This window comes from Mastomys coucha, unplaced genomic scaffold (genome assembly GCF_008632895.1).
Source record: "Mastomys coucha isolate ucsf_1 unplaced genomic scaffold, UCSF_Mcou_1 pScaffold21, whole genome shotgun sequence".
NCBI classification, from domain to species: Eukaryota; Metazoa; Chordata; class Mammalia; order Rodentia; family Muridae; genus Mastomys; species Mastomys coucha.
This window is the reverse complement of record NW_022196904.1, coordinates 155,230,688-155,255,953: the sequence shown is the minus strand read 5'-3', so window position 1 is coordinate 155,255,953 and position 25,266 is coordinate 155,230,688. Positions and strand designations below refer to the sequence as shown.

Here is a 25,266-nt window from a genome sequence, read left to right as displayed (position 1 = left end):
ATCACTTCGATAAAAATCCATGCCTGTGTTGACAGTGAGCACTGGGAGGTCTTTCTACGTGGTCCAGGCTACTGTTCACAGAATTCGCCCTGTGTTTTTACCCTTGAGGTAGACTGGGCTTCTTTTGCCTCCTTGGAATCAAAGCCAATCGTGTGATTCACTTTTGCCAGAGCTATGAGCTAAAGTGATGGGCATTGTTGTCACCCCTAATTAGTACAATTATAGGATGCTCACTGGAGTCTGAACTTCAGATGAACTGCTAGTGACCTTTGCCGTTGCTGTCAACATGTGTCATGCAATGGTTGAGACATCCTTATACTGTAGAGAACTCACATTTCCATTGGGGGGGTGGTCCTGTCATTTATCTGACAGTCCTGCCTTCAGTGTCAGTTACTGTGAGTTTTCTGTCTCTCAGATGTGTCAATCATGCCACAGCACCAAGATGGTGGATGTTTCGCAACTCCCCAAAGCCCCCAAAGGAATATGACAAACAGCCCCATGTTGGCCTGCAGTGACCTTGTAGCATTTGTAAGAAATGAACTTTGAGGCTGGAGAGATGGCTCAGCAGTTAAGGGCAAGCCTTTGGCTTTGGAAGATCCGAGTTCATTTCCCAGTATACACATTGGATAGCTTAAAACTTCCTGTAAGTTCAGCTCCAAGGGATCCAGTGCTCTCTTTTGGCATTTGATGGCAGTGCATAGACATACACATACACATAAACATACACACACATATACATAATATACACATGCATCTCTCTCTTTCTGTCTCTCTGTCTCTGTCTCTGTCTCTCATACACACACACACACACACACACACATACACACTTAAAAATAAAATAAATCTTGCCTGAGATTGCCTGACATGGAACCATACACGTTATATTCTGTATGAGACATGCTGGGTGTGTAGCAAGAGTGTTTTTCCCCCTTAAATAATAAGATCATTGTTCTGCATCTTTCCTTAAGGTGGACTTAGGTGAAGGCAAGATCTGCTTCTGTTGTGAAGAATTTCAACCAGCCAAATGCACAGACAAAGAAAACGCCTTGAAACTCTTCCCAGTGCAGCCTTGTAGTGCTGTACACCTTCTGCTTAAGGTACGATGGACGGCCCATAGGCTCCACGAAGAAGTGTTCCCCAGGGCCCAAGAACACTGTTCCTTGAGGCATTCCCATTTGGTGGCTGCCTTAAAATGGTCAGGCTGCTAAAAGCAAGTATTCGATGACCTGAAGTTATTGAGCAGCCCGTCACTAACTTGTGGTTAGAACGGAGTGTGGAGAAGGCCACAGATTGTGTTTTAAATTATGTGCAGAGACATGTCATTGCATATAAGAGTTATACACTAGTAGAAAATGCAAAGGAATCTAGCTATGTGTATGTATATGCTTACACACACATCCAAGATGTAGCTTCCAGGAAAGCCTTGTTTGCACACACACTTGGCATTGTTGTTCATTTGTAGTTAGTTGCATGGGCTTGTTGAATGTTGCCATCCTATGACACATAGACTAAGATCAGCCAGAAAGTGACAGGAGGCCCTTGAGTTCTTTATATCCTGTTTAATAAGCAACACTAAGTAACAGAAATTTAGGAGGATACACCAAGGATTCATGACAAAGAGAAATGCAAAATCAGCCTTTATGATGGAGCCGAATCACTGAAGTCTGGAGTGGGTGGCAAAATCAGCTGGTGATTGCTTAGCTGTTGGTTAGTCAACCACTTCTTTAGATCTCTGCTTTTCAGGGAGGAGGAGGGAGCTTGGAGAGAGAACTCTGCAGAGCTTCAAGCTCTGGATAGTACAGGACTTAAAAATGACCTGCTTGCTTTGGTTTCTACATGTTTGATTGTTGAGTCATCTGGAACTTTCTAAGCCTGACTTAGCTTGAGGAAAGCCCCTGAAGGAGCCAGGGCTGTAGCCACGGTAACCTTCAGTGTTGACTTAGCTGCTATTTTAAGGAAAGAAGACCTATTTACACTCCCTGGCTGCTCCTGGTTCCCACTGTGTGGTAGTTGAGTGCCCAGGCCACCACTGCCTGTTGCTTCCGAAACAGAAGGAGTGACCACAAGTTGTTAATTAGATTCCACCCTGCGGGAAGTGCTGTCCTTGGGTGGGTGACAAGAGAAGGAGTCTCAATGTTCTGCCGGAGGGAACTTTATGGATAATATTCAGATGCTTGTAAAAAAAAAATATTCCCCCTCCTCCGTGTCCTTGGAAAATTGGCTCTAGCATCCCTGAGGATACTGAACTCTGTCACACCCAAACTTCTATAAAATAGCATAGGATTGCATATAACCTTTACACACTCTTATGCATGGTTACAATGCATTTTGCAAATAGTTCTTACATCATTTAAGAAAAAAATGATAGGAAAAGGGCCTGCCCATGTTCAGCAAAGTCTTGGGTTTTTTGTTTTTGTTTTTGTTTGTTTTGAGTAGTTTCCATTTTGGTTTAGTTGAATCTGAGAAGGTGAACCTATGGACATAGTGTGTTTATTTTGGTTACTTATTTTTTTGAATTGGAGTTTGGCCCGGCACTCAGCTGCTCCTGCCTCGATCCTTCAGGGTACTAGGATTATGTAGTCTAAGTTGTTTTTATGGTTTTGCTTGTTTGTTTGTTTAGGCAGTTTTACTGTATTACCAGTCCAGGTTTGAACTTTTGATCTTCCTGCCTCAGTCTTCAAAGTAGCTGGAATTACAAGGTTTTAAAAGTAAGAAATCTACATTCTGGCCAGGCAGTTATAATAGCCAGCATTTATTTCCACACTTCCACAAGCCAGATGTTATGTGACCCCCTGCCCTCATCCACTCAGATGCTTGCCAGTTTGGACAGCATTGTTATCGACACATTTTACACATCTCTCTGATCAGTGGTCTTGTTTCCAGAAAGTCCTGTTTGCCCTGTGTGCCTTGAATGCCCTCACCACCACAGTGTGTTTGGTGGCTGCTGCCCTGCGCTACCTCCAGATCTTCGCCAGCAGAAGACCATGTATTGTAAGTGTGAGGAAACACTGTGAAGTGTTTTGACCTAGCAGTCCATCCCTACCGTGTGTGGAAGCACTGTGTGGTGTTCCCACCTAGCAGTCCATCCCTACTGTATGTGGTGTTTCCACCTTGCTGTCCAATCCCTACTGTGTGATCCATTGCTTTTTTCCTGTTATGCTGTTTAATCAGGATGAATCCCAGATGTCTGCAGAGGAAGTGGAAGAGCACGGGCGGATTCCGGACCCAGATGACTTTGTGCCGCCGGTGCCTCCCCCTTCTTACTTTGCCACGTTTTACTCCTGCACACCTCGGATGAACCGCAGGTATAACTCCTACATCTTGCTGGGGTCTCCATGGTAGGCCCTGCCATGAGACTTGTATGGTCTCCAGAACTCTCAGCTTGCTTCCACTTTTTCCTCCAAAACCCAGGCAGAATGTCCTGCCTGATTAGCTCCCTTTCCCTGTGTTCTTGTTTTTCTCTGATAAACCAGATGACTCCAAAGATAAGTCCACCCTCGACCTAGAGATAAGCTTTTTCAATTTCTTTTAGCTTCCGAGGGAAAACTGACACCCAGTGAGATAACAGCTGTAATTTGACAGGATTGGGAGTTTCTGTTGCCCTGGAAACACACCCAGTTAGGCAGAATCAATGTTTCATTATAACACTATCAGCCAGTCCTAACAGTCATGACATTCTTTGCAGCCACCAAGAAAAAAATTATTAATTGCATCTTTCTGGCTTAAGAAAAAAAAATGGACACCATGCTTAATTTTTCTTTTCAAATTCCAGCTCAATTTTTGACTGTTTTCCTTCAATATCAGAAATTATTACTTGTAGAGTGGAGTATGTATTCATCAGGTTGTTAGTAATGCCTAGAATTGAATCTTTAAAGAATGATCTCATTTGTTCATTGAGCAAACATTACCATTCTTCTGCTTGCTCGGTGCTGTGCTGGGTTACAGGCCTTCAAAATGCCTTAGTCCTGCTTCCTCTGTTTAAGCCAGGAGCTCACTTTAGATCACTAACATGAGTGTTAGGATCACAGTACTCCATGCCCAGAGGTCTCCCAAGCCCAGAAGAGCCAACTGGGTCACCTAGTCAGCTCTGGCATCCTTAGAGAAGAGACTTTATGGGGTTTAAAGGTTAAACCCCAAAGGTGTCTAAGGGCAGATTAGTATCTTCGGCTTGCTATCTGGGATCAAGCATGTGTACTTTGGGATATCTGTTGTATGTGTAGAGTCATCAGACAGAGGTAGTGCATGTTTGGGGCTGTTGGAAAAATACTTTTTGATGTTCAGGACAGCTATGCACACATTAGAAATAGGCCCACCTAGGCCCTGCTCATGTTCTTTGAATCATACCTGACCCCTCCTGGTGAACACCAACCCAGGCAGAGGCAGAGATGGTCAGAAAGCTGGGGGAGGGACTGTCAGCTGGGTGGACAGATTATCTTGGGACAGCAAAGCTTCTCTTTGTTTGGGGGAGTGGCCTGCTGACACTGCAGAGCATCAGGGGCAAGGATGGAGTGATTCTAACCCTTTCAGGAACTGAGAGGAGGAGTACATATGCTGAAGAGGCAAAAAAGCACGTGTTCTCTGTGGGCGGTCTCTGGTTATTAAACTTCCCAAGCTGATTCTCCTCCATTACTGGGGCTCAGTCATAGAGGATCCCTGAGAGAATAACTTTCAAGCCAATAACAATCCTGTTCATCCCTGTCTTAGTCAGAGTTCTGTTGATGCAAAGAGGGACCATGACCATGGCAACTCTCATAAAGGAAAGAATTTAATTGAGGCTGGCTTATAGTCTAGTCCACTGTCATTATGGTGGGAAGCGTGGTGGCAGGTGGGCAGACATGGCACTCTAGAAGTAGCTGAGAGTTCTACATCTGAATCTGCAAGTGTCAGGAAGAGAAAAAGCTAGTGGGCCTTGAAACCATAAAGCCCACCCTCAGTGACACACCTACTCCAACAGGGAATACCTCCTAGACCCTCCCAAGTAGTACCACTCCTGATGACTAAGCATTCGGACATAGAAGCCTATGGCAGGCATTCCTAGTCCAACCACCACAGTCTCCATATGCTCTTATTTGCCTAAGTGATGTGTGATAAGAAGGGACTTACCTGGACTTACTTTTGGTGCTGACTCTGAGGTGTTGTCCATCAAAATGCAGCATCAGTGGTCATCCTCATGACATAATGACACCATAGGGGTCATTCATTTTGTGGTCATGTTGTGTAAAATGTCATCTTCATTTTCCGGGTTTCCTTCTGAAAGAGATTTTCTGGTAGTTTAGCATCTAAGATGAGAGCCCATTCTCCTGACCTTTTCATCCTTGGAAATCCAGTGCCTTACCTCTGTGGATGTAAAGATAGCCAATGGGTTATTGTGAAAGCCCTTACCTCTGTGGGTACAAAGATAGCCAATGGGTTATTGTGAATGCCCTTACCTCTGTGGGTGCAAAGATAGCCAATGGGTTATTGTGAATGCCCTTACCCCTGTGGGTTGGGAATGTCAGAGAGCAGACAGACAGACAAGCAGAACTAGGGATAGCAATGCCCTAGGCAAGGGTTTCAGCACTCCTCTTTCTTTGCTGAAGGGGCAAAGGCAGGGTTTATAAATGGTAGAAAGATGACTCATGGGTGCTTATTAAAGACTGAAGCCTCGCCATATCTGGAGAAAGTTGGCCTCTCTGATTCAGACAGCTGTGCTGTTCAGTGGTCTGGACTCATCCACTAAATCTAGGAAGGGTCTACTTCTTTGGAGTCACTCAGCAGTTGGAGTCTTAAGCAGTATGAGCTAGGTAGGAGGGTGGGATGAAATCCATGCCTGCGTCCTTGTCTAAGGAGAATATCTACAGGAACCCTCCAGCCCAGGAAGAGTCTTTCATGGGACTCCTTTGTGCACTGGATTCTTGACACTTTACACACCCACTCTGGGGAACACCCCAAGTCAGGTGCCAGTATAAAATCTTGCCTCTACCCTTTCAGGGGAGCATAAATGGGCACAAGGAGTAAGATGGATTTTAAATCCAGTCGCTGTTTCTTCCCTTCAGAGTCAGTCTCTCAGATGCATCTGGCCTTGAGTCTGTCTTTTTTACCAACTTCTATAAGGTTCCTCTTTTCTTTTCTTCATATTCTAAGAAGAGATTTTTTTTTTTTTTTAAAGAAGAGACATTGTTATAAGTGGGTTTTTTTTTCTTGTTTATTTTCTTTTTCTAGTACCTACTGAGCCCAGGGTTCTCTGTTTTATTTTACCTTTTGCATTTTTATACTTTTTAATTACTTTAAAATTTCAGTTCTGTGTTTTCTAATCTCTTTTCTTCTTTTTATTATTTGCTATAAATACTGGCAGGGAATCTTGTGAGTTTTGGTTTTGCTTTTTATTATTCTTTGAAGGGTCTTACAACCACAGGAAAATCCACAACAGTGTGTGTGTGTGTGTGTGTGTGTGTGTGTGTGGTGTCTCTGGAAACACCATGGCCACCAGACTATAGATCCTCATGAGGCAAGAAGGAAGTCCTGTTCAATATGACTCAGTAGCCAGTGTTGGTTCAAACTTCTAGAGTCCTGACACTGGGCATATTTAAGTTCAGTACAATTTAGAAAAGTTTTCTGTTGTAACACAATCCTGTGTGTACAATAAAGCTTAAGGGATAAGCTTTAGAACTCTTAATATACATGTCACTTCTTCCATAAAGAAGGGTTATTTTGCTAACATACATTTATGCATTTTATGTATGTAAGTGCTCTATCTGCATGTATGCCTGCATGGTAGAAGAGGGCACTGGATCTCATTATAGATGATTCTGAGATACCATGTGATACTGGAAATTGAACTCAGAACCTCTGGAAGAACAGGCTTTAACCCTTGAGCCACTTCTCCAGCCCCTGAATCTGGGATCTATCGCTAGACTATATATGTCCAACAGATGGTTCAGAGGTCATCCAGGCTACATTTACTCCCAGCCTTCCCAGTGGAAAAACAGGTTCTGTGTCAATTCCTTTGAAGAGACAACCTTGCATGTTTAAAATGTCTGGTTTTCTGGAGCTTATCTGTGAGCACGAGGACCTCATGCCCTCTCTAACAGTAGTAAAACCTATTACTTGAGAAGTACTTGAAAAGGGAAAGAAAGCATCTAACGTTGGTTGGGAGAAAGGCAATTTGGAAAGGAAAAGTACGATTGAGTAATTCTTCTGTGCTAAAGCAGAGGCATCATATACTTATGTTGCTGAGTGCAGCAGATGGTACAGTCTGGGGAGCCCCACATACCCCACGGTGGAGCAAGAGAAGTGTGGTGAAGAACAGAGGAGAAATAGTTGAAGTTAGCAGGAATGGTTTTGGGAAGAAGAGGAGCTGCAGGGGAACAGCAGCTGTTTTCTCGGTCATGTTCACACGACAGAGTAACTGTCTCGAGTCAGCCTCTCTGCATCTTGGTAATTGTGCGGCTCTTTTAAAGTTTCTCTGCTGAAACTATCAGTTGGCTATAGCTTTGTCGTTGGGAGTGAGGTGTCAATATTCCAAATGAATGCTGATCTTTTTGTCATCTCAGCCAGGTTTGTCACATAAAGTTCAGAGAAAAATAGAACGTTAACCCGCCTCTTTCTTGGTTCTTAATAGGACTCTGTTTTTTAATTTTTATCCAGTGCCCCACACCTGGCACAGTGCATCATTAGTCAGGGAGTGACTGACTACCAGAGGAGGATGTGGAGTCACTCTGTGATCCTTTCTGCTAGCTCCTGTTTTGTCTTGGAGTTGGGGACAATACTCACCTTTTGTTTGGAATTAATTCTTCTTCTTCTTCTTCTTCTTCTTTTTTTTTATGTATGAACACTCTATCTGCATGTACACATGCATGCCAGAAGAGGGCATCAGATCCCAGGATAGATGGTTGTGAGCCACCATGTGGTTGCTGGGAATTGAACTCAGGACCTCTGGCAGAGCAGTCAGTTCTCTTAATTGCTGAGCCATCTGTCCAGCGCCTAATTCTCCTTTTTAAAAAAGTTATTCAACAGTGAATTTCTCTCATGAATCCAATGTGAAGGAAACCAAGGCAAGAAGCTTTGTCTGGGAACTAATTAATACAGGAGAGCACCAAGATTCTTCTTATCCTTAGCTGCTCTGACTGTTGTTCACGAAATGCTTCAGTGGTATTTAGCATATCCACCACATTGTGCCACCACCACCTCTAACTCTCTCCAAAGCATTATCCTCTCCAAGAAGCAAAGGCCAAGTCCATAAACACTAAGCAGTCACTCCCTAACCCCTCCCCTCAGAGCCGGGCAGCCACCCATGGTCTCTGTCTCTATGGACTGTAGTTTGCATTTCCACTGCTGTACTAAAAGGAAAAGAGGCATTACGTTTTATACACTGTCATTTCTAAAGGACCCCCCTGGGCATTTGTTTGCCTAAGGACAGCTTGGATGGTTATTTTTCTTCAGGAAGAGCTGCTCTGAGTGCCCCCTCATCCTCTCCCCCCCACCACCGATGCTCCCAGTTTAAAGGTCCAGGGTCTGCTGCCGTTGGAGGGCCAGTGTACAGAGCATACCTCCTCATACCCAGGTGCTTTTTCTAGGATGGTTGGTTCTGATGTCATCCCACTGCCCCATATCTATGGAGCACGAATCAAGGGTGTGGAAGTGTTCTGTCCTCTGGACCCCCCACCTCCATATGAAGCTGTAGTGAGCCAGGCTGACCAGGAACAGGTATGTCCACTTCTCAAAGAATATGCTCTTACATAATCTGAAGGGGTTTACAGGGGTCCTCTGGGGACCAAAAACCACAAAACGAGACAGTGAGCCCTCCTTCTCCCTTCCTTCTCGATGCAGGAGTCTTCATTCCAAACGCCGGAAGGACCAGAAACTGCTGCGAGCCCCGGGGAGCCAGTCTGCACGCAGATAACTCAAGGTAATACACATCGTCACTACTCCAGGCCATAACTGGGTAGGTTAGAACATGGTGGAATAATCTGACTCGTGTTTTGCTGGAGGTAAGGTATTCTTGGAGCAAATGGTATAGGCTACATCCTTCTCGTCAGGGCCAAAATACTGTCAACTCTTAAGGCTTAGAAGTGCGATCTAAAATGTTAATAGGAAAAAGAAAAGTCTAAATACTGAGATAAAGAGACCTACTTAGAACCTTTTCATGAATGATCAGACTATCCCCAGGAACCCATGGAATAGAGTGGAGGTTAACTCTTTATTCCTGTGCTTCCCAATCCACTCCCTGTTCTGTTAAAATGAGTTGGGGGCTCCTTCAAATGAATATGCGTTTCTCAGTGAGTATTCACATTGTCATTGTAACCAAAGGTTTTAATGCTAGAATTAAGATTTTTTTCAGCCCTGTGGCCAATGCTAGAGTCAATTTACATTTACCCTTGTAATTTAAGGACACAGTTGTTCCTGCTTTCTGTCTTTGGGGAGGTTTTAAATGGCCTAGAGAATTGTCCACTGGTACAAAATTGCAGACGGCAATAAATAATGGATTGACTTTCCGCCATGTCAGATGGGAGGAGCTTTTCAGCAGTGCTGGGTGAACCATTCTTGAATTCACTTTACTTTTGGAAGGGGGCAGACTGAGCCCCAACCCCACCTACCTTAAGAAGAGTTATAAAACATTGTTCCCTTCCCTTAAGCACATTTGTTTTTCACAAGGAATTTTCCAATCAGAAACTCAGCTTTCCAGATGCTGCTGCAGCTGCATTTCCTGGGCAGGGTTCATCTGATTCCAGTGTCATTTGCTGATTTATTTTGCAGTCACTGGCTCCTTTGCTAGACTGTTGAGACTGTCCCCACATGGACACCCCCTGGGCCAGGCAGATGTGCATCTGTTAGCCTTGGCTGGGCAGTCCACAGGATAGCCCCTGGCCCACATAGGTGGCATCTCCCCGAAGGGCCAGATACTGTGAAAAGGTTTGGTGCTCTTGGAGACTGCATCAGGATGCTCTAGTGAGAAAGATTCTGAGCACCTCTAGGAAACAAACCAAACCGATGCTATGGCACGGTCTCTTAATTTTGCCCTTTGGGTTTATTGTTTTTTCTTGTTTGCTTGTTCTAAGTGTGGCAGGGTGATTTGGAGAGGGAGGCTTTACCATGGTCCTGGGAACTAAAAGATGACCGGGCCACCAGCCTAAGTAAATGTTATTAATGATATTACTCTAGCCTTGGCAGGTTTGGGCCTACAGGTGTTTCCTGACCAACATTTTGAAAGCTACAGCTTGCGCTTTTTATTTTGTTTTATTTTATTTTAAATCAGGTGGGGTTCTTACTAACATGACTGGTGAAGAAAATATGTCTGGATCAACTCCTGTTTCCAACCTGGTTCAGCCTCTGAGAAGCCGGAGAGCTCTTCCACTTCTGAGGACAAGATCAAAGAGCGACCCTGTGCTTCACCATTCGGAGGAGAGAGGTGATGTCACTGCTCAGGCTCTTGGTAGACCACTGCGACTTTTTTGACTGGTGCTAAGTATTGGTTAAAGTGCCAGGCACAATCAGGTGGCTCTGGCCAGCTGAGGGCCCTCCAAGTTTAAGCAATATCTTGAGGGAGGTTGAGAGGCCATGGGAAAATAAGATATTCTTTGTTCACAGTGGGAAGATACATGTGGTATTTCTTTAAAATTAAAAAATATATTTATTTTTGTGTTTTGGGGACGGGTGGGTGCACCATGGTGCGTATGTGGAGGTTGGAAGACAAGCTGTATCGGTCAGTTCTCTTCTTTGAATGTGGGTTCTGGGGACTCTACTCAGGTCGTCCTGTTGGAGGCAAGTGCCTTTATTTGATGAGCCACTTCACTGGCCTTGGAACTGTGTGGCTGGTAGAACTGCTCCCGAAGTCATGGGCAATCACATTTGGTTGCCCATGTTGTTGTACTTGGAGCGACTGTAAGATTATTAGGTGAACTGTCTCCCGATTTTCCAGTTGCTGAAAGTTCTCTGAGAACCAGTCAAGGAATGTATGGTTTTATGCTCTGGCTCTACAATTTTGTATTTGTTATTTTTTTCAGTGTGCTCTAGTAGTCTCAATTATTGGAATCTATGTTTTGTAACACTTTGGATACAGTGAACATGTTCATGTTACTTCATCTCATTGTTTTGAGTATAATAACACGGAGTCTCTTTTGAATATATGAATACCTGGACATCTATAAACATCTCTCACTAGAGGAAAGTATATAAAAACAAAGGAAGCAAATGAATAAAGTAAACAGCTTTTGTAGTTCAACCAGCAGGGGCCCCTGGGGGATTAGTCTATAGTTGCGCTATGTTTTTCAGAAGCTCTATGCAGAATAACTAGATACCCTCTAACCTTGCTCTCTCTGGTCCTGTCTGGCCCTGGTGGTCTCTGTTCTGTTGTCCCTCTGACAGTGAGTGTCATTTGTCACAGCTCTGGACTGACCATATGGAAGCCACAGAGAACACTTCCCCTTGTCCCTGCAGCAGCTTCGAGGTGGGGAGGAAGCCCTGCCTCCTGAGAAGAGAGCTGTGAGCCTATGCAAACCAGTAGGCTTGGCAGCCTGGCCTCTAGTTCAAAGACCCACCTTCACTGTGGATATCCAGTACCCTACCTGGCAAGTTGAGTCTCAAGCTGGCCCTGTGCCAGCTTCCAGGAGCATGTAGCTGTTTGTACCTCAAAGGGAGGCCGGACCCCCCCTTGCATTCTTCAGTCCTGTGGAAGAGAGGACATTTCCCTGTTGGCTTGTTTCACTGGGGAAGGCACCAAGTTGCTTTCAGTGAGCGAGTATAAACTCCACTCTGTCTTCACACGGTGTTTGCCCTGTGTTTCTGGAAGCCTTGCTGTCTACGATGAGAACGTGGCAGGCCGGAAGGACAGCTTCTAACCCTGGTTCAGAACTCCTGTCTACCTTTCTCCAGAGGAAAAGGAAACCTTCCCTTCTTCCCCCTGCCCCTCCACCCTGTGCTTCCTGCCTCCTTGGATATCTAAATCCATACTTAGGAGGCCTTTACGAATTTAAATTGACTGCTGTGTGCACTGAAGGCTGACAGTGGCTTATGGACACATGGAGATCAGACCCAAGGATTAATTTCTCCATCTGGTTCATGTTAAAACAGCTTCTTGCCAGTCTTTATGCCTTTACTGATGGAAGCAGCCATGGAAATTAGAGCCTGCGGTGGATTTTTTTTTTTTTTTTTTACACCCTCTGTCGACTTCTGGAATGATGTAACTCTCTGCACCTAAGTTTTCTGTAATAGTTATAGATCTGCCTCACAACCATGGTGTGAGCCTCGGTAATAGGAGTCAGTATAGTGCCCTTGAGGATGTGTAGGACGAAGGTACCATGACGGTATGTTTTCTGCTCATCCCACAAGTCTGTCATCTGTCCCCCTTCCTCTCTCTGACTCTTCCAAACCTATCTGCCCCAACATTCTCTCGTTGGTCCACCATCTTTTTTCTTCTTGGCCATCCACTCCTATCTACTTGCTGTACCCCATGAAACATGATCCTCCATGGTTCGCACTGTGGATTCCGTGCTGTGTCATCCGTCTTTGCACTGGGGACTGTTTATGTGCCATGGTTCAGTGTCTCAGCACACCAGTCTGTTGGAAGTGCGCTTCGCAACAATAGGCTGTGTTAGTTTCATTTCCCTTCGTTCCTTCTGTTCTTCAAGATGGTGAGATGTACATGCATGGCCTCGGGCATCTTCCAGATGTTATCTACGCTGAGCTTTATTGTCTGTGTTCAGAGGGGGCTTGTTCAATGGTGACATTTTGGTCTCTGTCCACAGCTACCCCAGTGCTCAGCTGCGAAGCAGCGACGCAGACAGAAAGGAGGCTAGATCTGGCTACGGTGACTCTGAGGAGAGGTGCGAGACCCCGGGCCTCAAGATGCAGACCCCGTTCTCTAATAGACTACAGGTCGTACATAGACACGAAGCTGCTAGTGGCCAGGTTCCTGGAGCAGTCCTCCTGCAGCATGACTCCGGACATCCATGAACTTGTAGAAAACATAAAGTCCGTTCTGAAGTCCGACGAGGGGCACATGGAGGAAGCCATCACAAGTGCCAGTTTCCTAGAGCAGGTACTGTTCTGCACAACACCAAGCATGCTTCCAGTAATTGGTGTCATTTCATGGTCATGGTCTCCAGAGACCCGGAGGAGGGGGTTATGTCCTCAGAGAGGACATTAGAGCGCTTCCCTTCCGTCCTTCATCACTTGTCCACAGTGCTCTTGGCCCAAGGGAAGAGAACTCCACTTTCTGGGATGTGAAACTGCCTGGTCAAAAGCAAAGGATCTGGGCACTATGGGGTTCACCACGCTTATGATTTCCTGAATGGGAGGTTGCCGGGGAGGTAGTGTTTTCTCAGCTCTTGAAAATGATGACAGAGTGAAGCTGATGATCGGCAAGGCTTTAGGAGTTATTCCCATGCCCAGTGAGTTGCTGGGCCAGACAAGTTGGCTGATAGGACTTAGAGCAGTGGTTCTCAACCTTCCTAACGCTGCAGCCCTTTCATACAGTTCTTCATGTTGTGTTGACCACCTCCCCCCTCAACCATAACATTATTTTTGTTGCTACTTCATAATTGTAATATTGCTTCTGTTATGAATAGTAATATAAATATCTGTGTTTTCCAATGGTCTTAGGCGCCCCCTGAGAAAGGATCATTCGATTACCCCAACAGGGTCTCAACCCACAGGTTGAGAACCACTGAATTAGAGGCCCAAATAGCTTTCTCTCCATAGCTTAAAAAAGTCAAAGGTGCCCTACACTGAAGACACCCTGGTAAAAGGCTAAACTGGGCATACACGGAGTCCTTGGTTTCTCACCGTTAAACGGAAGGGTTGAGCTAGGCAGTCTCCAGCCCTGTATCCCCAAGTAAGTGGAATTTCCCCCCAGCAAGAATTTTCTCTTTACCAATTTGAGAGCTGCTGTTGTTACCTCTTGGCTGTTAATTCATTCTCCTGGGTCAATGGAGTAGATGCTTACCACGGTGTCCTGTGTTAACCTGCTCTGAAACAGAGTGGCCTCGGGATGATTGTCCTGTGAGGTTTGGTGGCAGTGAGACCCCGATTCTTTTCCAAGGCCCTAACAATATCACACACCATAGTGGCATGACAGTTCATGCTTTCCCCAGATCCTCCCTCATCGGTCCTACCTGCATGAGAAATATTATATAGTTTTTTCATCTTTGAGAAGTGAAGTGCTCCTGTTACGTATTTAAAGTTCTATGACTCATTAAAGACAGGCCTGTGGAGCTTTCGCAGAGAAAGTGTCCTGCTTCTTTACGTTACTTAGCCACTGGTTATCCGAGCCACCTGATGCTTTTTAATTGGCATTTTATAAATCTGATCCAGAACAGTGGTTCTATGTCAGTACCACCTGCTGCTTGTTAAAACTCCCAAGCTTGAAGCCGGGGAGATGGCTCAGTGGGTAAAATGTTTGCTGTGCAGGTATGAGGACCAAAGTTCAGATCCTCAGTATCCATGTGAAAACAAGGCATGGTGGCACCAGCCTGCAACTCTGGTGGATCCTGGGGGCTCTCAGTCTAACCAATGTGGTCAGTACCAGTTGCTCCAAAAACTAAGGTGGAGAGTGATAGAGGAAGACGATGAATACCATCTCTAGACTACACATCCACATGCAAGAGTGTACTGTACACACACACACACACAGAGCAATAGGTGGCAGATGGGACCTTATGTTCTGAACAAGCTATACTGCCCAATATCCCTCTCCACTTGGGTTGTAACACAGGGATACTAGAGAAATAGGAAGAGAACAACCTTAAAAATAAAACAAGAAAGTGCAATCGAGCCATTATATACAGGTTGCCTATTGCTGAGACAATAGAAAATCAGGAGAATTTCTTCAAAACTTTACAAACGAGGCAAGATCCAAACATCTTCGGAATTCTACATAGATTCTACTTTGGAAAACATCCATCCCCCCTTCTATTCTAAAATAGCTAAACATTAAAATCCACAGATGGATACAAGGGGGCGGGTCAAAAGGCCAGCGCGGATGAGGCTAACATCTTCCCTTCTCCTGCTCTCCCCCAAAAGCTAATGGCCCCGTCACAGCCCAGCATGTCCCAGGCCCAGGGACTGACCTCGAGGAGACAGCCTGGCCTGCTTCACCTGCGCAGCTGTGGAGACCTGAGCACCTTTTCTCTGGCAGGAAGGCCGAGAGCTGAGAGGAGGCCCCAGCAGCGAGCCGAGGCTGAGCGGCCACACAGCCTCATTGGTGTCATTCGAGAGACTGTCCTGTGAACTGAGTGACATGGAAGGATGTCCCTCCTCAGTGCTGTTTACTGTCTGGGAGCTGGGGGCACCCCTCCGCTGGGCACCCCTCAACAAGGGTCCTTGGGTGGACACTTATTCCTGCTCTTTGGCTCCCTTTTTGCTGACGGGGGCACGCAGGTGAACTCGGGTGGAGTAGGTTCTTCCTGGCCCTTCCAGTTTCTGTGTTCCCCATTGGAGGAGAAGGCGGGGAGGGCTCCTTTGTTGGCAGAATCTCACAGTATCCCCAAGGGGTGCACACCGGGTGAGCAGAAAACAGGCTCTGGAGTCTTTGCCTGCCTCGCCCCTTATGGCTCCTGTTGTTGCCAAGTTCATTCCCTCGCTGTAAGGGGAGAGCTGCTGGGCTATTTATAGCAGCCTGTGGCCTCTGGCTGCTCAGTGAGAGGAATTGGCAGGAGACATGATGGTTAACACCATGTGACTTCAGTCTTCCCAGCCTCCTGTAGGTTTCCCTCAACCCCATCCTCTTTAGGAAAAGCAGGAGACCAGCTAAGCGGTGTTTCTTTTTTCTTTTTTTTTAATGAAGGATATTAAGGGTGAGCACTATGGTTGATTCTATTCCTTCATGCTTGCAAACTAGAACACCTAAGACAGAACAGAGAATAAAGCGCTGACTTTGGAAAGTCTGGGCTCCATGTGTAGTGTTTGTGTGCGCTTAGATGACCAGGCCTTAACTCATGGAGGGTAAGTTTGGGACTGTGGTGGCCAGGGTGCCCCTTGAGGCCACCAAACCAGGTTTATTTCCACAGATAACAATGCATCAGGCAAGTCCTGGGCCGAATTTAACACGTTAGGCTGAATGACCCCGTGGACCTGCATTCTAGTGGGGCCATACACAGGAAGTCAGTAAATTGCTGATAGTATTGATGCTAAGAAGCAAGGGGGAGGTCAGGGAAGGCTTCTTTGAGGAAATGACATGTGAGCTGGGCCTTGGCTTTGAGAGCCAGGGGAGACTATTCGAGACAGAGACAGAGGCCAGGCATGCTAGTGATCACAGAACTGTTTTGAAGGAGGGTGGATGGAAGGAGGCCTGGCTAGCTGCATTCTGTGTTAATGGTGAGATACCACGGAAATTTCTAACACAAGCAAGATAAGCTTAATCCTATTTCAAAATGATCACCGTGCTACTGGGAAAAATGGGAGAGGAGGCAAGGAGATGGAATAAGGCTACCTGGGAGGTGAGCACTGGTTTTATTGGGCCCCACCTCAGGTCTATGATGAAGGTGTTAAATTCTCATTTGATATTCACCCCAGCCTATTTGGTGGGAGCCACTATTTATCTCCATTTTATAGGATAATGATATTTCATGACTTGTCCAAGGGTCACACAGAAACCAAGGTACAGAGCTGACCTTCACATCTAAGTGGCTGGACTCGGGAACCTCTCTGTGTCCAGCTTCTCAGGTAGTAGTATTTGTGTTCCCTGTTTCTATAAGGACGTTGTTGAGCATCCTGCTTGGGTCATAGGACCATAGGATCCCCTGACTCCATATCAACCCTGAGTGGGCTCAGGGGTCACTGAGGCAGCATGGAGAGTTGGCTTTGGAAACATTGAAAAACAAAGGGCTATGAGCAGGCTGGGTCTGGCTGAATGCCTGAGTGACCTGCATTAGGGCCTCCCCAAGGGCAGTTTCTGAGGTTACCGCCTCAGCTCTGTCCTGAGTGAGAGGCACACGTCATCTGGACTCTCTAAAGGTCCCCAGTGTTACCGTGTAGCTTCTCACTGCAGGCTGGGCTGCTGCCCAAGGTCAAACCTGCTTTCTCTGTGAGTCACTAGAGTGTCACAAATCTCTGGCTTCACCGAGGTTGCTCCAGGGTAGATTGATCTGCCCGGGAACCCAGTCTCGCTACTTCCCTCTGCATTCGCTCCAGCCGACTTTTTCAGGGGAAGCCCAGCAGTTCTGAGCCCACCAGGGTCTCCTCCCTGTAGTTGGTGAGAGGAAGTGCTGGCTATGTCTCTGTCTGTAGCCAGACCTTACATACCCTCTGTCCGCCCCCTGAACCCTGTTTTCTCCGTACTGCACCTCTTTCCAATCTTTTTCCTGAGTCCCTTGCTGGTTGCCTCCGACTCCTGCCACTGAGCGTGCCTCAAAGGCTCAGGGCAGATGGCTAGGTATCAGAAGTGTGAACCTTTGAGGCATGGTACAGAGATGGTCCTGTGCCTCCTGAGGACAGGGTGGTTGACAGCCATAAGCCAACAGGGAAAGACATGAAGCCTGAGGGTGCCACCCAAAGGGTGGCAGGTGGCAGAGGGGCTGCCTTAGTTTATCAGAATTGCCTCTGCGGGTCAAAATGTCTTATGTAATTCTAGAACCTGAATGTGTTGGTGAAGAGTCCAATATCTTCCTTGATGTCCACCTTCTTTGTAATATTGCAATATTGATGATACTACAATATTTTATGAGTATTTATCTTGTAGGGCACTTAGAAATAATACCATTCATTTCTTCTCTCTCTCTCTCTCTCTCTCTCTCTCTCTCTCTCTCTCAATATTCTCAAATACCAAAGTATTAACAGTATGGCATGTATACTCATAGGTTAACTGAATATGTATAGGGCAGGCTGTTTTTCATTAAAACACCACAGGGGTGGAGACAGAGGGTTTCAAATGTGACATCAGAATGATAACAACATTGATTACTGAGCATAGAAATGTTTGAAGTAAGTCTCGATGAGCGAAGTGAATGCCACTCAGGATACCTGGCTGCCTAGAGCATTGTACAGTCATTGTGGGCCTGCTTCAGTGAGTAAGAACACGGTGCTTACTTTGTGAGCTTGGCACAGGATAAATAAGGAAAGGGGTTGCTCCTTCAGAATGTCCCAGCAAACTCTATATCTGGGTGTCTGAGGCCAGAGAGGAAGACTTTTCCTGCTTTTGCACTTTAAGAAAACTGGCTGAAGGCTTTCTGCCCCAAGAGTCCTGCCTGGTAGTGAGGTTTCAGGGAGGAGGCCCTGCATTCCAGCTGCCTGCCTGCTTTTATTTATCACAGGAACCAGACATTTGCTGAAGGCCTAACTGGCAAAATCTGGTTACTCTCCAGCAGTCCCTACAGGCCAAGCTCAGCCACCCATCCCAACACACCAACTACAGAAACAAGCAGTGATGTAAAAACAGAGAGAGGAGGGTCAATCAGTGTCCATTGGGGTTGTCTATAGATGAGCGGGTCCAGTGACCCTAGATTTGTCTTGGGGGTGTTGATAGAAGCTTTAGGTTCAAACAGAGGATGAACCACAGCAGGAGGATAGAAGTTTGTATAATTAAGCAGTCTTAGTCAAAGGTTGGCCCACCATCACCTCGACGTCTGACCTTCAATGTTGTTAATCATGGCTGTTGTCAGAGGGCCCAGTCCTGTTCTGCTAAGATACGTGATCTGCTCCAGGGTGTGTGCCTGCCCTCTTCTCATGGGTGGTCTATCCTACCTACCAGGGTCTATCATCCCTGGAATCCTTGGTGCTCCAGGGTAAGGACCAGGACTTAGTGTTTGCGTTTTGAAGGGAGATAAGATTAAGTGGGAGCCTCACCTCTCAGACACCTAGGTTGAGGAGGTGACACTCAGGCAGCTTTCTAGCAGGAGCTTGACCCAAAGTAAAGGAGACAGGCACAAAGTGCCAGTGGAGGTGCCTCTCATCCTGTGCCTGTCACCTCGTGAGCCCAGGTGAGGAATTGGCACTTGGCAGGAAAAACATCTTCTCTATATCTGGTAGGGTTGCAGTTGTGTGTCTGTAGCCTTTCGACCAACTTCTTTCAGTTAGACATACACACTTCAGTTTCCTCCATGTCTTTTTATAGTTTTATAATCCAACCCCCTTTAATATAATTATATTCCATAGTCTTGGCATCCACCGTGCAGGTCCTTGATGTCACGTAAGTTAGAAATCAGCATAGGCTAGTTCTAAAGTGCAAGATAAGGAACGGTCATTACAGGGAAGTGCATCGGGTTACTCAAGAGCCATAGGAGATTGCCTCATCTGCAGATCAGCCATGGACCAATGTGTGTATTTCTTTTTTATGGGGAAGGGTTGGAAGAGGTTTGGGGGACACATTGCTCATGATTCAAAATGTGTCTGTCCTTGTGTTAGAGTCAAACTAATCTTCACAGAGATTTTATTATCTAAAGTCTACCATGCTGGCCTGGAGAGACATCTCAGTAGTTAAGGGTGACTGCTGTTTTTCCACAATTCTCTTTTTAGTCCTCATCCTCCTGTTGGGAGCTCCAGGGGATCTGATGCCCTCTGCTGGACTCAGAGGGCACCCGCACACACTTAGCATCACACACACACACACACACACACACACACACACACACACACATGATGGTGGGGTAGGGGGAAGGGGAGAAGTGAATAAATAAGAGTAAAAGCCCAGACTCTGCTAAAGCATTTACAACAAAGGCGTGCTGAAGGTCCTTGGAACAAGGACACTCTGGATTGGCACCCATCTTGGCAGTTACTGGTCCTAACCAGTTTGCCCTTGCCTTCTTGCTTTTGTTTGCTTTCTTGAGCATCGATGCTTCAGCAGGAGCTGCAGATTCCCTGGCTCAGCCCTAAAAAAAAACCCAACCAACCAACCAACCAACCAACCAAAAAACCCCCGATCCTTCAGATTAACTTTCAAAATTCCTCTGTTGTGTTCTGATCGTAATCTTGTGTCTGGGCTTTACTGGGACCCACTTCAGTCTAAGTCACCCAGTCTCCCCTGAACCTGTTCTCTATGGTGGCACCTAGACATTGAAAAGGAGACTAGAAGGGAATAGGAGCAAGTGGGTACCGTGCCCTCCACCCCCACCCCCATACCTCCTCTCTGTCTAGGAGTAACTGAAGATCCCTGGAGAGGCCTGCAGTGCCAAGGTCTAAGGCTCTTTAAGTCCCTCAGCATCAAAGAACTGGCAGAGGGAAAGGGAGCTGCCTCCAGACTCCCTACCCAGTGGGAGAGGAACTTCAGGAGGCAAAACAAAGGAAGCCCATCTCCACCTTTCCCCAGGCTGCTGCAATTGAGAACAACGGAAGGGCGAACACAGCCATCTTTGTTTACAAGGTGTCTCTCCCTGGGGCTTCTGAAAATGCACGTCAGGCCTGCAGCCAAAAGGCAGCACTTTTCTTGCGCTTCACTCCGCTAGTCACTCAACAGGTATTTACTGAGCTACAGGCTCCCAGGCAGAGAGCCAGGGGCTGAGGAGGTGAAGATGGGCAAGAAGAGAGAGGGCAGGTCCTAGTTACCCTGACAGTATTGAGAAGGAAAAGACAAGGTTTACGCAGGTTAAAGGCAAAGTATGACTTTATTCAAGAGGGTCTGAAGTGAGGGAGAGAGGTCAGATTCAGCCTGGAGCACAAGGACAGGTAGAGGTTTGTAGTAGGGCATGTGGTGATGATGGTGGTAGTTGTCCTGTTGCTGGAGTTAGAACTCAAAACTTGGTGCATGCTAGACAAGCCTGCTCCTGAGGAGCCACATCCCCAGCCTTTGTGTAATTCTCAATTTATCAGTTCAATAAAACTATTGCAGAAGGCAGGTCAAAGTGGGAAGGTAGAAGGCAGAGAATGAGGAATTGGTCAGACCTGAACCCTACAGGTGCAGTTTTCTTGCTAAAATTGGACTAAGTACATCAGGGTAGAGTCTGAGCATCCAGGAGACTTGAGAGGCCCGGGGGATTAAGGGGTTGATCCAAAAGAAATCTGCAGTCCGTGTCCTTTTCAGAATAGGAAGCTCTACCACCCTGCTCCTTGCCTCAGGGTTGTGCCTTTCGAGCAGGGAGCTCCTCTTATCCCAAGTAGCTGGCAAGCTCTCTTGTGTTTGCCCTAACCAAAAAGCAAGAGCCAAAAGTCAGGACAAATCACCCTCCTGCTCTTGCCAAGAGCAGTAGGTCCAGGTCTGTGGAGGGAGGCTTTTCCAATGCCCGTTAGACACTGTGTGTGGATTCTAATCCAAGAAGAGTAATTCACAGTGGACATGGGGAGTTCGACAAGAGGGGGAGGGGAAGGAAGAGAGAGAGGGGGAGAGGGGGAGAGGGGGAGGGGAGAGGGAGAGAGGGACAGGAGAGAGAGAGAGAGAGAGAGAGAGAGAGAGAGAGAGAGAGAGAGAGAGAGAGAGAGGATTCCAAGCAAGGAGAATTGTTGGAAATGTTCTTTGCTTGTGAGCTGCTTTGCCTATGTGCCTCACTCCAGTTTGCAGAAGGTGAACAGGTTTGTTTGTTTGTTTTTTTCTTCAGTGAAAGAAATTTACTTGCTTGAGATTACATAATCGTCAAGTGGTAGAACTGTAGTTATCTGCTTTCTGCCTCTGTCATGAGCAATTGCTTGTTTCTCTAAGGACACTGATGGATGGAAATTGGGAGGGAAAGAGACCCACATGGAGTGGAAACACCAACACCATGACATCACTTCTCTTTAAAACTTTTTTACATCTCTATATGTGTTTACTTATAGATTTATTTCTTGCATGTGTATATGGACACGTTGCAGTGTATTTGTAGAGTCCAAGAGGTCCCCTTGCGGGACTTGATTCTTTCCTTCCACTATGTGGGTCCCAGAGACTGAACTCAGGTCATCATGCTTAGCAGCAAGTGCCTTTAGCAGATGAGCCATCTCGCCGGCCCAGCATCTTTTCTAAAAAGAGTCATAATGACACCAAAGATGGACTACCAGTCTGTAATCCCAGCATTCACAAGATGGAAATGAATCATGAGTTTTGGGTCAATCTGGATTATGTAACAAGACCCTATCTCCAAAAAAAAAAAAAAAAATCTGACTTAATTATGAGGGTATTTTAGAACATTATTATTATTATTATTATTATTATTATTATTATTATTAGCGTTGGCTGGCATTTCTAGCACACTGTGGAGGAGCTTTGATAGTCTTTACCCTTTTCCTGATCTTAGAGGAAACACCCTTGATGCTTTTCTAACTTTTTATTTTTAGACAGGGACTCATGTAGTCCAGGCTGGCCTTGAACTTCTGAACATCTTGCCGCCATGACTGTCACTTGTCATGCACTGGTATCACAGGCATGTGTCACCATGCCTACTTTATGCAGTGCTGAGGATCGAGTCCTTCATAATGCTAGGCAAGCCCTCTACCAACTGGGCTACATTCTAGGTTCCAGAGTATATATTATTTATATTAAGATGGACCCGTACTATGATATTGATGTGTTTCTATTGGCACAACTCTTGAATTATTGAACAAATTCCACTAATTCATGATGCGTTGTTTCTTAATGTAACGTTGGACTCTGCTATTGTTTAGAAAATTTGTCAATGTTATTTATCTGTATATCTGTTTTACACGGACTTCCTCTTGTTTCCACATAGATATTATATTTGCTCTATAAAATTAGGATGCTTCCCTTCCTTTTTTTCTAATTTGAAATACCTCTGAGCATTGGGATGTTTGATCTTTGATACATTGATAGGGATGGTAGATTTCTTGTTTAGGTTCTTTTGTTGGGGGACAGTTCTTGGATATATGCCTGTAATTGTATAATATATATTCCTCCCGCACCTTCTGGCACATGCTTCTTAGGGTCTTTGTTTCTGGGAGGCTCCTGTGTCATGTAAAACTTATATTAAGTAAACTTGTATGGCTTTATTTATTTATTTATTTATTTGTCTTGTTCATGAATGATGGACTATGATGAGCGATGGAGATTTTCACCCCCTCTCCTAAGATGCGATCCTGAGTGCCCAGAGGCACTTGAGGATTTCCCCTTGCTGGGACTTGTCTCACAAAGGGCAGTTGGAGTAGGAAGTTACTGTCCTTCAGGATGGCTCTGACAAGAAGCTGCTTACATTTTACACACTCAGCATTTGCCATTTGATACTGGGCACAAGCCCAGATACTGGGTGCTATGGTTGATGGAACTAAGCAGTGAATTCCTACAAAATTAGAAGCTGTGCCACAGGTCTCATGTGGGAGGGGGGGTTACTAAAGGGAGGAGGTAAAGGGAAACAGAGGCTGCCTCTGAGAGGAGGAAGGGAAGAAGGGACGTGGGGAGGAAAAGTGAGGCATTTTAATTAGGGCCGTGGTGCATGGGCAGGAGGAGATGTTACTGAGGACATGGGACAGAGGCTCTGGAGAGCTGGTGATGACAGGTCTTGTCACCAGGTCCCCTGGGGCTGACCATGAAGGTGCCTGATGGTCCCATTGTCTAGGTCCTTCAGGGCTGGCTGTGGAGATGCCTGATTGCTAACAATGGTGAGTGTGAAAGGTCCCCTAAAGTCTCAGATACTTGAACACTTACACCCCAGCAGGCCCAATAGTCTGGCCCCAGAGGGTCACACAAGGAGGGTTTAAAGTTATATCCACTCCTGGCTCTGATCTATGCTGTTTCCTGTTGCCTAGGTGCTATAAGCTCGCCCCTGTCTGCATACCCTTTCTCCAGGCCTCCACACCTTCCCTGTATGTTGGATTGAAATGTCCTTGAGTGGTGATCCTAAATATACCTTTACTTTCCTAAATTGCTTCTGTTTGGTATTTTGTCACAATAATGGAAAAGATAAAACACAGGAAACGCTCAGCGAGTGGAGGACAGGTCTCACCAGTTTGTGGGTTCTCTCCTGTGACTAAGCAGGGTAGGACTGAGGGTAGTAAGGAGCCAGCCAGCTGCTATAGGTGGGGAAGGAGAGTTGTAGATGGTAGTAGCTGGTCCTACAAAAGACAGTAGTGGTCACAAGCAACGGTCAGGTTCAAGTATCCCTACAATCCCTGTACACCAAAGACAGTGCTGTGGACCCAACTCCAGAAGTGTCTGTCACTTCTCTACATTCCTGGCCAATTGATGACTTTCCCCAAACACCCATGTTACATAGATTGCCATGAGGCTGATGCAATGGGCCAAGAGGTGAACGAGTCCTCGTCACCCACACGACACTCACAGAGTGACAGGGAAGAGATGCAGAGGGCAGATGCCCCAGTTTAATATGCTCAGCTCTGGGAAAGGCAGGTCATGTCACTTGGAGGTTGGGTGGGGTTAGGGTGGTGGTAGTGGTGGTGAGTGGTGCATTGTGGGAACAGCCTGGAGTCTGGAGAGGACTTCTGCTGACAGTCACCAGGTCGTCCCTGAGACGGAAGAGCTATTTGGAGGACTGTGTGGACCCAGGCATCTCGAGGAATCACAGAGGCTGTGGCTGGAGAGAAGTTGGAACCGGGCTTGGGGTGTGTAAAGGCCTGGGAACTTCATCCTGTCTGCCCAGCCAGAAGCCTGGGAGCCAGAGCGTCCGCAGTGAGCTTCCAAGTTTAAGCAACTGGATTCTTCTCAAAATATTATTACTGAAACCTTGAGAACGATTTGGGATTTAAGAAACAAAATATGAATTGCATACAAAATTATCAGAGAAATCACCAAAACTGCCTAATATCTAGCAAGGGGGCAGGGGTGTTTTTCTCTAGAAGTGTAATAGTAACTTTTATTTGCCAGAAGTAATTGTCATCTCAGAGGCCTTAATACTGAATAAATGCACCCTTTCTAGTTCTTTCTGAACTCTGGCTGGCTGCTTCAACTCAGCTGTTCTAGCTCAAAAGTCCTCTCCTAGCTGACTGATTCCAACTGGCTTCTCTTAGCTTCTGATTGAACTGCTCTGCTTGGAACAACTGCTTCTGAGTTTTATGAACGGCACTGCACTGACTCCACTGTCTGCACAAGATGAATGGAACTGCACAAACTCAACTGAATGCCATTGAACTCAGCTGCACTGCACTGAACGCCACTGGATTCCACCTCCCTCAATTAGTTGTCACTTTTCAAACATCGCCACTTCCTTCTACAAACTAACCTTACCTACACCATTTAGGATTAAAGGTGTGTGTACCAGGGGCATGTCAGAGAGATTAAAAGTGCATCTGTCTCCAGCCAGATCATACAGGTCCAGAGGATCTTTGGATGTGATCTCTTGGCAGAGCAACTATGTTACTGGATTAAAATTCCCCAACAAGAAGCATCCTCACAGCTTGGGGCGTGGCTCAGTGACAATGCTTGTCTAGCATATTTGAAGCCTGGGGTTTGATCCCCAGCAAGTTTTTTTTTTTTTTTTTTTTTTA

General features: G+C 46.1%; 1 protein-coding gene across 2 annotated transcripts in view; it reads left to right on the top strand.

Annotated features, from left to right (window-relative positions):
* Fam189a2 (family with sequence similarity 189 member A2) overlaps positions 1–15,857 on the top strand; it is a 56,236-nt gene extending 40,379 nt beyond the window's left edge. For both annotated transcript variants that reach the window (XM_031389966.1, XM_031389965.1), the window contains 8 exons: positions 969–1,097; positions 2,884–2,991; positions 3,172–3,305; positions 8,556–8,685; positions 8,809–8,887; positions 10,235–10,387; positions 12,723–13,015; positions 14,998–15,857. In XM_031389966.1, the coding sequence (XP_031245826.1) occupies positions 969–1,097; positions 2,884–2,991; positions 3,172–3,305; positions 8,556–8,685; positions 8,809–8,887; positions 10,235–10,387; positions 12,723–13,015; positions 14,998–15,204 (1,233 nt within the window). In that variant the 3' untranslated portion in view covers positions 15,205–15,857. The remainder of the gene's footprint in view (positions 1–968; positions 1,098–2,883; positions 2,992–3,171; positions 3,306–8,555; positions 8,686–8,808; positions 8,888–10,234; positions 10,388–12,722; positions 13,016–14,997) is intronic.
* Positions 15,858–25,266: the final 9,409 nt, after the last annotated feature.